This window comes from Triplophysa dalaica, chromosome 15 (genome assembly GCF_015846415.1).
Source record: "Triplophysa dalaica isolate WHDGS20190420 chromosome 15, ASM1584641v1, whole genome shotgun sequence".
NCBI lineage: Eukaryota > Metazoa > Chordata > Actinopteri > Cypriniformes > Nemacheilidae > Triplophysa > Triplophysa dalaica.
This window is the reverse complement of record NC_079556.1, coordinates 20,646,362-20,659,072: the sequence shown is the minus strand read 5'-3', so window position 1 is coordinate 20,659,072 and position 12,711 is coordinate 20,646,362. Positions and strand designations below refer to the sequence as shown.

At 36.8% G+C, this 12,711-nt stretch overlaps 2 protein-coding genes across 2 annotated transcripts; both read left to right on the top strand.

The window, feature by feature from the left end:
• Positions 1–4,466: 4,466 nt before the first annotated feature.
• Positions 4,467–6,651, top strand: olfm4.1 (olfactomedin 4, tandem duplicate 1). The gene is made up of 5 exons (XM_056768453.1): positions 4,467–4,571; positions 4,646–4,801; positions 4,892–5,104; positions 5,577–5,724; positions 5,797–6,651. The coding sequence occupies exons 1-5, from the start codon at positions 4,521–4,523 to the stop codon at positions 6,594–6,596; spliced, it is 1,368 nt and encodes a 455-aa protein (XP_056624431.1). The 5' UTR covers positions 4,467–4,520; the 3' UTR covers positions 6,597–6,651.
• A 3,237-nt stretch (positions 6,652–9,888) lies between these two features.
• On the top strand, positions 9,889–12,363 carry olfm4.2 (olfactomedin 4, tandem duplicate 2). Its single transcript, XM_056767734.1, has 5 exons — positions 9,889–9,945; positions 10,028–10,195; positions 10,443–10,655; positions 10,737–10,881; positions 11,484–12,363. Exons 1-5 carry the CDS (start codon positions 9,889–9,891, stop codon positions 12,287–12,289), a joined length of 1,389 nt encoding a protein of 462 aa, XP_056623712.1. The 3' UTR covers positions 12,290–12,363.
• The last annotated feature ends 348 nt before the right edge of the window (positions 12,364–12,711 follow it).

Genomic DNA, 12,711 nt, shown 5'->3' with positions numbered 1-12,711 from the left:
GGTGTCGAAAGTATTCACATTCATTACTCAAGTAGAAGTATAGATACGAGGGTTTAAAAAGACTTCTGTAGAAGTTGAAGTATCAACTCATGCTTTTTACTCAAGTAAAAGTGTAAAACTACTGGTTTCAAAACTAATTAAAGTATAAAAGTAAAAGAAATGTAAGGGAAAAAATGCCATTAAGGACAAAAGCTTAGGCCGCGCCACAGTGGCCTATTGTGCACTACCCCACCTCCTCAAAAACACATTTTTGTAAAGGCCATAATGACTATAATGTTATATTAAAATGTTAATGTTGAAAAATTTGGGATGCACTTGGCTACCTGTTTCAGCCGCATATATGCCCACACTTTTGTACAATGCAAATACATTAAAGAACCATATATGTGTACTATTGAGCTTTAACATGTGTTTCATAAGAAATGTGATCAGCCCAGGACAAAAAAAGAAGGAAGACTGCACGCACCCTCGCCCAACCCCAATCCCCCAAAATAGTCTTAAATGTTACTTATTAAATGATAAATAATTAAAAACAGGCAACTGTTTGCCAAAAATATATATTTTTCACTTACCAACACAAAACCAAACTATTATAATTACTAAATTCTGACTGGCAATTTTGTAAATATCAGTTCAAATGTTAGACGTCTCAACTTTTTTTTAAAGCCATTAGCTAGTGGGGCTCGGGTGCGCAGAGCTTGCAGCGCTACAAACCAAGTTGTTTTTTGCGTACAAACCAATAGGATGTCAGAATGGTATGTTTATACTTCTCATCCAACCACAATCAAATTCACTCTATCCGGATGTAAGGAGTAGAAAGTACAGATAACTGCGTGAAAATGTATGGAGTAGAATTAAAAAGTTGGCTAAAAATTAATTACTCCAGTATAGCATAGATACCCAAAATTTCTACTTAAGTAAGGTAACAAAGTATTTGTACTTTGTTACTTGACACCTCTGCATATAAGCACTACTTTTCCCTCATTGTGGTAAACCACAAGGAATGTGTATGTAATAGTAATTTATAGCCAGGAACAAAGTGCTTGTCGGATCTAAATCAACCCACATGCCACTACGAGATTTGAATTTTAAGATATCCCTATTTGAGCTTGGGTTGCTAGGGTGCTTGATAAGGCATGTCTTCAAAATGGAGAATGTGATTTGTGATTGTCTATTTGAAATGACATCTCTATCCAGATATCCCTTTGATAAAAAGTCTATGGAACTTGTTGCTAGGGTCCTCTAAATGGTTGCTAGGGCAAGGCTTGACGAACATTATATGCACGATCACTTATGAAAGTCATTGCACACCTCTCTTTAATAAGACACTGAATTTTACACCTCATTTATGGGTCTACGACAAACTGTGTGGGGCAAGCACCGAGGTTTTGTCCCAAAAAACAGAAGACAAAGAAGAGCACTACTAACTTTGTGAAAAAAATATCTTATAGGCTACTCAAGCAAAAGAATAAACAAAAGTAAAGGCCAAATATACTTAAACATTTATCTCAGGAAGATCAAGTATACTTACTTTAAGAGTAAAAATTAAGTATATTTCTGAGAAGTACATAAGAAATAGACAGAATGGGTACTTTCCTATTATACATTTTAAGAAGTATACTAAGCACACTTGAATAAACTTCTTTTTGATAAGTGGAGAACCCTTGACACAGTGAGCACAATGTGAGCTAAACCGTGGCTTATATATCATTGCTTTGGCACTACATGCATTCAATCACAACTTGTTTCTTCGTGTACCTACAGGCTCTGCGTACGCTTTTCAAAATGGTTAAGTTGAGTTAAAAAAAATAACACACAGTTTTTTTTACAATTGCTAACATCCATTTGTCTAATCTGAAGTCACATGTTATAAACTCAATTAGCACAACATCCATCTGTTGTGATCATACCGTTAACCCAATTCATGTTGTTTTCACATAATATTTTCACGAGCTCAGTTATATAAAGTCAATCAGCTTGTTTCTAAAATGCTTAAATATTCTTTACATACTAGCTTAACCAACACCAAAACCGTGTATCTTTCTTGTGTTATTTACAAATTCTCGCACACCGCATGACATTTACTTCTGCAACAACGGCCGCTTGCAGTAAAAGAGCTGATAAGAATTTAAAAAAGTGATTATTGAGAAATTGCTGATTTCTTATCTCCCTCTAACACATGTTGAAGTTTTTCCGTTTCATGATTGCTGAATATCGTAGAGATGACAGTGGATAAACAAGCCTTTATTGCGGCAATTCTCTCACTTACAGGTTTTGGACATTCTGTAAAGGGCCGATGAGTCCTTCAGTATGGTATTGTATGTCCTATCCACCTTTTTCTTCACAAGAGCCGAATGTAAATGTCCTTTCATAGCTCTGGCAGCCGCATTCTGCCCCTCTCAAAAATGTCACAACATTGTTTACTTCAGTATTTACTTCATTGTTAAACAGAAAAAAGGTTGTGTTACTTTTAACTCATCATTATTTAGTGTGTACTTTTGCATATTTTCATGATTTTGGACTTCTATGTAATTTCCTGTTGCATGCCATGTTTGGTATGATTCAGGTATGATTTAGTGCCATTGACTGATTCAGTATAAGATCTGTCAATTAAAGGGGTCATATTAGGAACACGTGTTTTTTTGTGTCTTTGGTGTGGTGTTTAGGGTTAGGTATCAAAGATGCATTCCATCTTAAAGCAAATACTCACCCACACATGCTTGAAATGCCTCATGTAACCACACCCCCTCAAATCTACGTCAGTTCGTGTTGTGATTTGAATGTATACGCAAGTAAGGTGGTGGACCTGTCAGTACAATTGCTTTGTAACCGGATGTTCCACATATGGTAAGATGCATTACCTTTCCATCACACGTTTACAGTATTCCACCAATCACTACGCACTGGTTAATTGACCAATCATAGCACACCTCGCTTTTCAGAGTAATGAGCTTTGCAAAAAAATCTGTGCATTTCGGAGTGGCGGAGCAACGAGGCGATACAAATATGCACGATATGTGGAAAAAACAGCGTTTTTTAACCTTAAATCATGTAAACACATTACATTACATCTAAAACAAACCGTGAACATTTTTTTGGCCCTGTCATATGACCCCTTTAAATTACTTTAAATTAGCATTTTTAAAAGGAAAAAGTAACTTTCACATTCTAAAAAATTATGTTAACTTTAATTGGCACACATTTAAAAAAGGAGGTGTGTCACAAAAACAGTCCAATGCAGATGTCTAATTATACATCTCTTTATTCTGTTTGGTGCAAAGAGAAAGATACCATTATGAATTGAATTTTTTTACGAGTGAACTTTAAGGTTCTAAGGTAAGATACTTCTTTATTTTAAGGTATTAAGTCATTCCAGTAAAATTCTAACATTCTGCCAAATCTTAGACTATATGAGTGTTTTTCCTTGTTATAGAACGTTTATGTTTTGCAGTTTTGCTGATATTATCACCACATCTACACTGTCTGAGTATTTGAATATATAAAGCATATACATCTTTTTTTTTTACAAAATGACAGATCGTTTCACTATAAGACCTTTATTCATCGTCCAGTGTCGTTTAAAGCCTTTGAAGCTGCACTGAAACTGTCATTTTGACCTTCAACCGTTTGGAGTCCATTGAAGTCCACTATATGGAGAAAAATCATGGAATGTTTTCATCAAAAACCTTCATTTCTTTTCGACTAAAGCAAAAAATACATAAACATCTTGGATGCCAACAGGGGTGAGTTAATTATCATGAAAATGTATGTTGAAAGTGGACGATTCCTTTAATAGAAAATTTGTTGTGTAAAACTTCTACATTTATCATTTTCACTTAGTTTAGTTAAGGCAGTCAAATTTGTAACTGAACATTACAATACCTAAACTAAAACTAAAATGAATATTAATTTTATTCGAACAATATAGTAAATAACCAAGTAAATAAAATGTAAAAAATACATTGCTAAACATACTAGTCCATTCGAAATATGAGTAGAATTGAAAACAACACTATAGTCGCTTTGATGGGGCTAAATGCTAAAAATTGTGATTTATTTATTTATTTTAGAATATTAACTTATCTCACATTTTAAGAGTCGCACACAAATTGGAACAGCCTTTAGTTCCTAGCATTGTTTCTTTCAATTCCACAAACTATGACTTTTATACCTTTGTGATTTTCAATGTTGGATACGATACAGGAGTGGTGAGGCTGGACTGGTCAACATCACGAATGGTGTTGTACACAAAACCTTCAGGTCATATTTTACTGACACAGATGACAGAACAGAACATTATTCTCATTACTGTCTGTTTATCTAATGACAACACATGCTGAAGTTTCACATTAATGACACGAAGATTATGAGTCCAGCTCTGATAACAGTGTTATGTGAAGGATGTGAGTATGTTTGAAGATCAATAGCGATCTGAGGGCGATGCTGGGAAAGGTCCAGATGTTCAGATATGAAGGCATTTAAAAGGCGGAGAGTCACTTTATTACAGAACATCCGACACGATGATCTTCACACTGTTGTCATGTCTTCTTCTGAGCTCTGCTGTCCACGCGGTAAGACATTTGCTTTAAATCAAGGTGATGAAATTATTCTAAAATGTTGGTAATGAAGAATAACTGATGTGTAGGCACTGGACACCTGGACCAATGGAACCAGCGACCCAAATGAAGAATGTGCTTGTGAGGCGTTCCTACCCAACACTACTTTCCCAATGGGAGAACTCATCTCACTGGAGAACACGGTGGTGGAGATCAACCACAAACTGGAGATAGAGATTAACAAGGTTTGTTAGAACCTTCTGAACTCAAATCATATGAGCGTCTAGTGAGATAAACAATGAAACTGTTACGATTCTTGTCTTGTTCTCTTATAGGTAGAAAGGTATGAAGTTCAGCTACAGGTCTATGTAGAGAAGATAGTAAATCTGACCGCGTTCATCGTGTTGATGGAGACCGATCCAGACTCCTACAGTGAGCTCCAGATAGAGGAGGTGAACATCAAGATCAAACAGGTGGAGGCTCTCATTGTGGAGCTGCAGGCGTCTATACAAATAACATCTTCTGTGCTTATAACCATACAACAACAGGTAACACATACACAACCGTCTGTTGAATCCTGTTTGCTTAAGTCTCGTCGATGTCTCAGATATTTCTCCTGATGAGATAAAATTCTCACAAATGTCTCTGTTACAAGAGTTACAGAAGAGATGTCAACAATGTGTCAAACTGAGCTCAGATTTGTCAAGTGTGCAATCAAAAGTAAAAATCATTAAAGATCTCAATATAAATGTAGACATTTCTCATCACATTTATTTAAATCCATATTATTATTTTACCTCTACAATCTACATTCATGTGCACCTCCAGACTCATGTGTTTCAACAATTACACATGTTTTTATTCCTCCTGATGGGAGAAACATCTGAGACCAAGTTGAGACACAACTCAGATCTCTTGAGCTACGAAGGAGAAACATCTGAGCAATAACGTTTTCCTCTGGTTTATCAAGTCTGTCAATACAATCTGTAGGGTGATCAGATGTTGTTTTGATGAAAACAGATCACCGTTATGATCTCGGTGTTGACTCGTCTGGAGATAACATATGACAAAAACCTTGTGTTGGTCACGCGTCGAGAATACATCAAACTTCAGCAGAAACTGGTGGAGTGCGAGAGACGCCACAATGAAATCTTCAATCCAAACATTGGTGAGTTCTGCCGAAACGACGTCAATGTTTCACATCTGTATTTGTAACTCATGTATTGTTGCTTTATTTCAGGAGTCTGCAGTCACGGCGGAATTAAACGAATCAGTAAACCCATCATCAGTCAGCTGAACGCCAATCTGAACGCAGGGTTCAAGTACGGAGGCTGGGGTAAAGATTCCAGTCCTCTGTCCGGATCGGAGGAGATGTATTGGTACGCCGGTTCTTCAGATCTTCTGCTCAGCAGAATCTCACTTTACGGCGACTATTATAAACTGATCATGAGACAAGCCCTCCACACGCACGAGCTTTATGTCTATAACAGATATGACTATAGAGGCAGCGGAAATAATTACATTGTACGATCAAACGCTCTTTATTACCAATACAACAATCCCTTCAAAATGGCAAAATACAACATGACCAGCTCCACCGTCGTGACCGAAGTTGTTCCAGAAGCGACCACCAGATTCTCGTACCATTACTCCTCCAATCAGAACCTGGACTTTGCAGCGGACGAGTCTGGACTGTGGGTGACTTACGCCACAGAGGCTTCTAAAGGTAAACTGGTTTTGGGGAAGATCGATGAAGACTTATTTAAGGTCCAGCGGGTTTGGCACACCAGCGTTTTCAAACCCTCTGTTGGTAATACGTTCATGATCTGCGGGGTTCTGTACGCCACTCGATCGGTGGACTCTAAAACTGAAGAGATCTTTTACACCTTTGACACTCGCACCGGACAGGAGAAACATGTTAGTATTCAGTTTGAGAAGTTTCAGGATTTATATGTTTACCTTGACTACAACCCAACGGATCAGAAACTTTACATGTACAACAACGGTTACTATGTTAACTATCATCTTTGGTTTAACTGAGCATTGTAAATAACTAAATCTGAATTAGGAATCATCGTACATTCAGCTCTTCTAATAAATACAGAGCAGCACAGTATGTTTTCTATTTCTGTTTCTCCAATAAACTATTTTAAGCATTCTCACTCAAGACTACGTTTTCCTTTATTGTCCAACAATAAGTGTACAAAAATATATATATTTTTTAAAATTTTAAAACATTAATTCACATGCTGTGAAAAATACAAGAGAATATAACCCAACAAAAATAAACAGTAAAAAAGGCTGATAATTTGACCAGCATTCTGCATCAGTATGTTTGTTAAAAAAACAAATTTAATTGGAAAAATACATGTCAAGTTATGAAATTCTTGTTCTTCAGAATGAGGGCAGGAGCACAACTACTATTGACATTTTGCTGATGTATCAGAATTTTAATATAAGGTTTGGCATCCAAAACATTTACATTTAGTCTTTTAGCAGATGCTTCTATTCAAAGCGACTTACAAGTGAGGTAAACAATGGGAGCAAGGATAAGGATCACATCAGGATGCATATTTCTTACTGAATGTGTTTGCTTAAATAATTTGCACTGAATAATAAAGAAAAGTATGTCAATAAGAGGTCAGAATAGATGTGAAGTCCTTCAATACTGTTAAAAGGTCATCTCAAGGTGAGACCTCAAAAAACTGCTTGAGAAATGGACAAGAGAACAGGAAAGATGATGAAATATGTTACAACAAACAGTTATATTTGTGTTATTCTATAGCTTTAATGAGTTTCGTTATTATGAAATGTGGAAAATAATAAAGTTGAATACAGTATATATTTATTCTGAAACATCTGAAGAGAAGTTGTCTCAATACTTACCACCCTATCGGGCTCTCCCATGATCATGGGCAGACTGGGAAGCGAATTCAGCCCTAGATTTTTAGGCCCACATAGGCCCTCCACCAAAACTGGTATATTAAAAACATATTTTAAAACATGCACACAAATATTGCATCCAGCATTTGTGCCTTTTCATGATATTAAATAAAAATGGATATTGTCTTTTTAATTGTATTTAATAGTCCTTAATGCGTTACTTTACCCAAAAATTGCAACTGATTTTCTCACCCACAGCCCTCCAAGACAATCCAAGATTTGCGTGGCATTGTTTTTACAAGAAGATATTAATGTTGATGAATATATTTGTTAAAATAAATGAATGTTAAATCAATAAAAGTAAAAAAACGCAAATACATTCAACACAAAAGTAATCCTTACCCTTTGTGACGTTAATCAAGCGTTTTATAAAGCAAGTCAATTGATCCATGCAAGAAACTGAAGGCTATTATAACAACTTCGGATGAATTTGAATCGCATTTACGTGCCCCACACACTTATAGGGCAGAGCATTTGTATAGTGCGAGTTCTGGGGGGAGATGAACAGATTATACATCATGAATGCAGTACAAAAAAAACTTTCTGGACTTTGACAGAATGTCCTACTGGTCAGTCCGCCCCTGCCCATGACCTAAGCACAAGCACCACTTTTCTGAAAGATTGGTAACCAAGAAACTCAAAAGTACAAACAGAATCTCTTCTAAATCTAAAGCACATAAAAAAGCAATTTTCACAAAAATGACTCGCCTAATGCTGATGCATGCAAAGCACGCTGGGAACTCTAAATTCACTGCTCAGTTAGTGAAATTAACTAAAAGAATTAATGTAGTCCCGACAAAAATAATTAAGTAAATATCCCTTATACAAGTTTAAGAGTGTCAAACATGAATTCACTCAATAATTTGTGCATCCAGAATTCCTAGATTTTATTTCAATAGTTTTATCGTAAATTTGGTTAAAAAACAAGAACGCAATTATATTACGTAAAGTTTTCTCAACTTCATGAAATCTACAACAACACAGAATCTTCTTTTACAGAGTTTGGTTCAGCTGATATTTTCTCAGCTCTCGTTTCAGATTCCTTGTGGAACACTTGTGGGTTCTCAGACCTTTATCTGCATCCCAGACAAAAAAAAGTATTTGCAACTGTACTTGCAATTATTTTAAGGTCACAGTTGACTTTAATGCAAGATAATATGATAAACTAAAGAAGCTGAAGGTCAGAAACAAATAGTGAAATGTGTGATGTTCCGGCCACGAACTCAGGTCTCCGGTGTGAGAAACAGTCACTTAGTTAAGTAATTCCAAGAGGGAAAAGGTTAAATGCACAAAGTCAAAAGGGTGATTCCACAAGGTTAGGAGGTACAAGGCTCAGGTGCAAACAATCACTTTTAACAAAGGGAGAACAAGGGATCAAACAAAAGCACAATGGGGCCTCTGGTGGCCAAAACAGTAAATAACAGGCAGGATGCTGACAGAAATGAAGGCATTTATTGGTGCACAAGCATTTCTTCTAAATGTCAGTTGCAAGTTCGTATATTTCCGAAATGCTGAAATATTCTTGAGCAACAAAAATACCCTCTACGCAAAATGTGTGAACACTTGGTTGTCATCTTGGAAACAACATCAAGTAATGCTTCATATAAGCATCTATCCTCACTTTCAGATGTCCAACTTTGAGCTGCCTTCCAGATATTTCTGGTTCTCAATTATCATTTAATTCGTAATTTACGTAAAATACATTATTTCTACATACCCGCTTGTCCTGTGAAGGTCCCTAGAGGGCCGCAGGAGACATGTATGTGGCCAGTCCGTCACATTTTAAAAATGTGTTTAAAAAGATAAACCCTCTCTGTTTCTCTCATCAGGTATTGTTCTGGCTTTTGTTGGAACTACTAACTTTGTATTAGCACATATTGTATTATCGCTTCTGTCTGACGCTTATTGCTCCCTGAACTCTCTGTAAGTCACTTTGGATAAAAGCGTCTGCTGAATGACTACATGTAAATGTAAATTGCATGTATATGAAACATCTAAACTAAACTATTATATAAAACATGTCATTTAGTCTTCATAAATGTAAATAAAATGAAATTCCAAGTGAAACACAAGGGCCTCCTGGAAGTGCTGATACTCAACGATGGACCGACACGTTTACATTCTCAAAATTTACAACCTGCAGCTGACTGAGTTTTATAACACTTCATGAGGACTTCACCAGGTTCTCTAAACAAGGTTTCCTCTCAGCTCAATAATCCACCGTCTCATTCAGTCCCCCAATAAAATACACCGCAACACTTTGAGTAAATAAGAGCCGTGCTGCTGTTTTAGACAATGACCTGTAATTCTCATGGGAATGAGACATGTGTTTGTGATAAGGTGTTGTATAAAAGATGATAGTTGTGTCCGTATAGACACAACAGACATGATGACTCCTCTTGTGTTGTCTCTCCTGCTGCTGCTCGCTCCGGCACACAGCTGGCTGGTAACACACTTCACATACAGTCTGTGTTAAATAATGAGGGACAAATGAGGGTTGTGATTGTGATACTGGTGTTTTTCTGCAGTCTTTAGAGGACTGGGGCTCTGGGAGTGTGGCAGGATCCATCGGAGACTTCGGACAATGTGTTTGTAATGTTTTTCTTCCGGATACGTCATTCCCAGCGGACCGCGTGGAGCACATGCAGACGTCCTCAACTGATCTGGCTGTGGAAATCAAGCTCCAAATCAACAAGGTGGAGAAAGATTTTGTCATATAAATCAGATTTGCTTCAGGCTTTGGACATCATGTGGTACACTCTTACAAAATAAAGAGGCTGAAATAAGTTCTTCAAAGAGAAACGACAGAAGAACATTTCAGTCAATGGTTCTTTAATAATATTTTAGAGTGTTTTCTCTTTTTAACAGTAACTGGTCTATGTGAATCTGTACCTCATTGGTTGAGGACGGAGAATAGTTCAAGATTTTATTTCATGTCCTCAGGTCACCAGCATCAAAGGTCAACTGGTGGTTCTTCTGAGCGAGCTCACTAACCTGACCGCTCGACTGGAGATTCTGCAGACCGGACCTGACAAGTTCATCAAACTGGAGTTCGAGCTTATCCGAATCGAACTGCGGGATTTTGAGGCTCTGGTCACCCAACTGAAAACATCTCTGAATATCTCCTCGCCGGCCATCGATGAACTCTACATCGAGGTACAGCAGAGGTCCTCAACTACACATGAGATGTCATTGTAGCATTTGCGTGGTGAACTTCTTTTTCGTTCGTTTTTTAAGATCCGAAACATGAGCTTAATCGTCGACCGACTGGAAAGCTACGACCGGAGCAACCTGGAGGTGATCCGCATCGAGTTCGCCAAACTCCAGAAGAAACTGGAGAAATGTCAGGACGACAGGGAAGAGATCTCTAACTCACCCATAGGTACAGTGAAAAAAAATATTCCGTAAAATAGTAGTTTTTTCCAGTAAAATTGCATGATATAAGCTTATGTTATAAATAGTTCCCCCCGTTTTTCTTGTAAATTTGCTTTATTTTTCTGTAAGTTTACAGTTCAGGGCCGTATTTTAAAAACAAACAATGAAAAATAAAAACTTATTTAAAAAACGGAAAAGAAGATATAAACATTAAACTAAGTTTTTAAAAAAAATCATATGATTTCCCCGTATTTCTTGAAAATCTGTCTTTTACTGTAATTTTACAGTTCTTGGCCGTATTTTAAAAACAAACTGTAAAAAATATAAACTTGTTTAAAAAACGGAAATGTAGATATGATCATTAAACTAAGTTTTTTTTTTATAAAATCATATGATTTCCCCGATTGTCTTGTAAATCAGTCTCTTTCTGTAATTAACCGCCTTTCTCCGTATTTCAAAAATACATGAAAAATCTGTAAAAAGCGGTAAAATTACTTTTCAAAATTTTATATGAAAAATCAGAAAGAAATGACAAAGAAACTGTAAAATTACGTTTTTTTATAATAAATGATCAAACTTTATTTAAAGGTGAGTGATCGTATTTCACAGGGTCCTGTACGCACGGAGGGATTCTCAGATTTGGTAGACCGGTCATCAGTCAGCTGAACGCCAATCTGAACGCAGGGTTCAAGTACGGAGGCTGGGGTAAAGATTCCAGTCCTCTGTCCGGATCGGAGGAGATGTATTGGTACGCCGGTTCTTCAGATCTTCTGCTCAGCAGAATCTCACTTTACGGCGACTATTATAAACTGATCATGAGACAAGCCCTCCACACGCACGAGCTTTATGTCTATAACAGATATGACTATAGAGGCAGCGGAAATAATTACATTGTACGATCAAACGCTCTTTATTACCAATACAACAATCCCTTCAAAATGGCCAAATACAACATGACCAGCTCCACCGTCGTGACCGAAGTTGTTCCGGAAGCGACCACCAGATTCTCGTACCATTACTCCTCCAATCAGAACCTGGACTTTGCAGCGGACGAGTCTGGACTGTGGGTGACTTACGCCACAGAGGCTTCTAAAGGTAAACTGGTTTTGGGGAAGATCGATGAAGACTTATTTAAGGTCCAGCGGGTTTGGCACACCAGCGTTTTCAAACAGTCCGTCACAAACGCCTTCATGATCTGCGGGGTCCTGTACGCCACCCGTTCAGTAGATACTCAGACGGAGGAGGTTTTTTACACGTATGATACGAACACCAGCGAGGAGAATTATGTTAGTATTCAGTTTGAGAAGTTTCAGGATTTATATGTTTATCTGGACTACAATCCTGCGGATCAGAAACTTTACATGTACAACAACGGTTACTATGTGTATTACAATGTGAAGTTCAGGGATGCTTAGAGAGATTCTCCTGCTTTTATAACTTCCATCTGAGGAAATGTAATATATGGAAGAGAAAATTAATGACAATAAATTGTACGCAAGCATTCAAATATTGTCAGTGTGTTCTCTTGTATTACAATAATGTCACTTTTAACTGCAGCTAATAGAGTTTACATATTATAATATTATATTTGGGTAGTTGACAAATATACCGTCCAATATGCTAGCCTATTTATAAATATAAACATGAATATATAACATTTATAACATATACATAATAATTTAATACATAATAATATATTATAAAAAATCTAGTACACATGTCCTACAGGTATATTTGGTACAATCACGAAAACATTACTGTTCACTGCCTGCTTAGAAATCCTTAAAAAATGCGTTATAAAATAAAAACATATTTTTTCTCAACGATTTAATTTTAC

Coding starts and splice junctions, on each gene's coding strand:
- olfm4.2 (XM_056767734.1), top strand. CDS start 9,889: ATGACTCCTCTTGTGTTGTCTCTCCTGCTGCTGCTCGCTCCGGCACAC. Junction 9,946..10,027: donor CTCCGGCACACAGCTGGCTG/GTAACACACTTC, acceptor GTTTTTCTGCAG/TCTTTAGAGGACTGGGGCTC. Junction 10,656..10,736: donor TCGATGAACTCTACATCGAG/GTACAGCAGAGG, acceptor TCGTTTTTTAAG/ATCCGAAACATGAGCTTAAT.
- olfm4.1 (XM_056768453.1), top strand. CDS start 4,521: ATGATCTTCACACTGTTGTCATGTCTTCTTCTGAGCTCTGCTGTCCAC. Junction 4,802..4,891: donor TGGAGATAGAGATTAACAAG/GTTTGTTAGAAC, acceptor GTTCTCTTATAG/GTAGAAAGGTATGAAGTTCA. Junction 5,105..5,576: donor TTATAACCATACAACAACAG/GTAACACATACA, acceptor TGATGAAAACAG/ATCACCGTTATGATCTCGGT.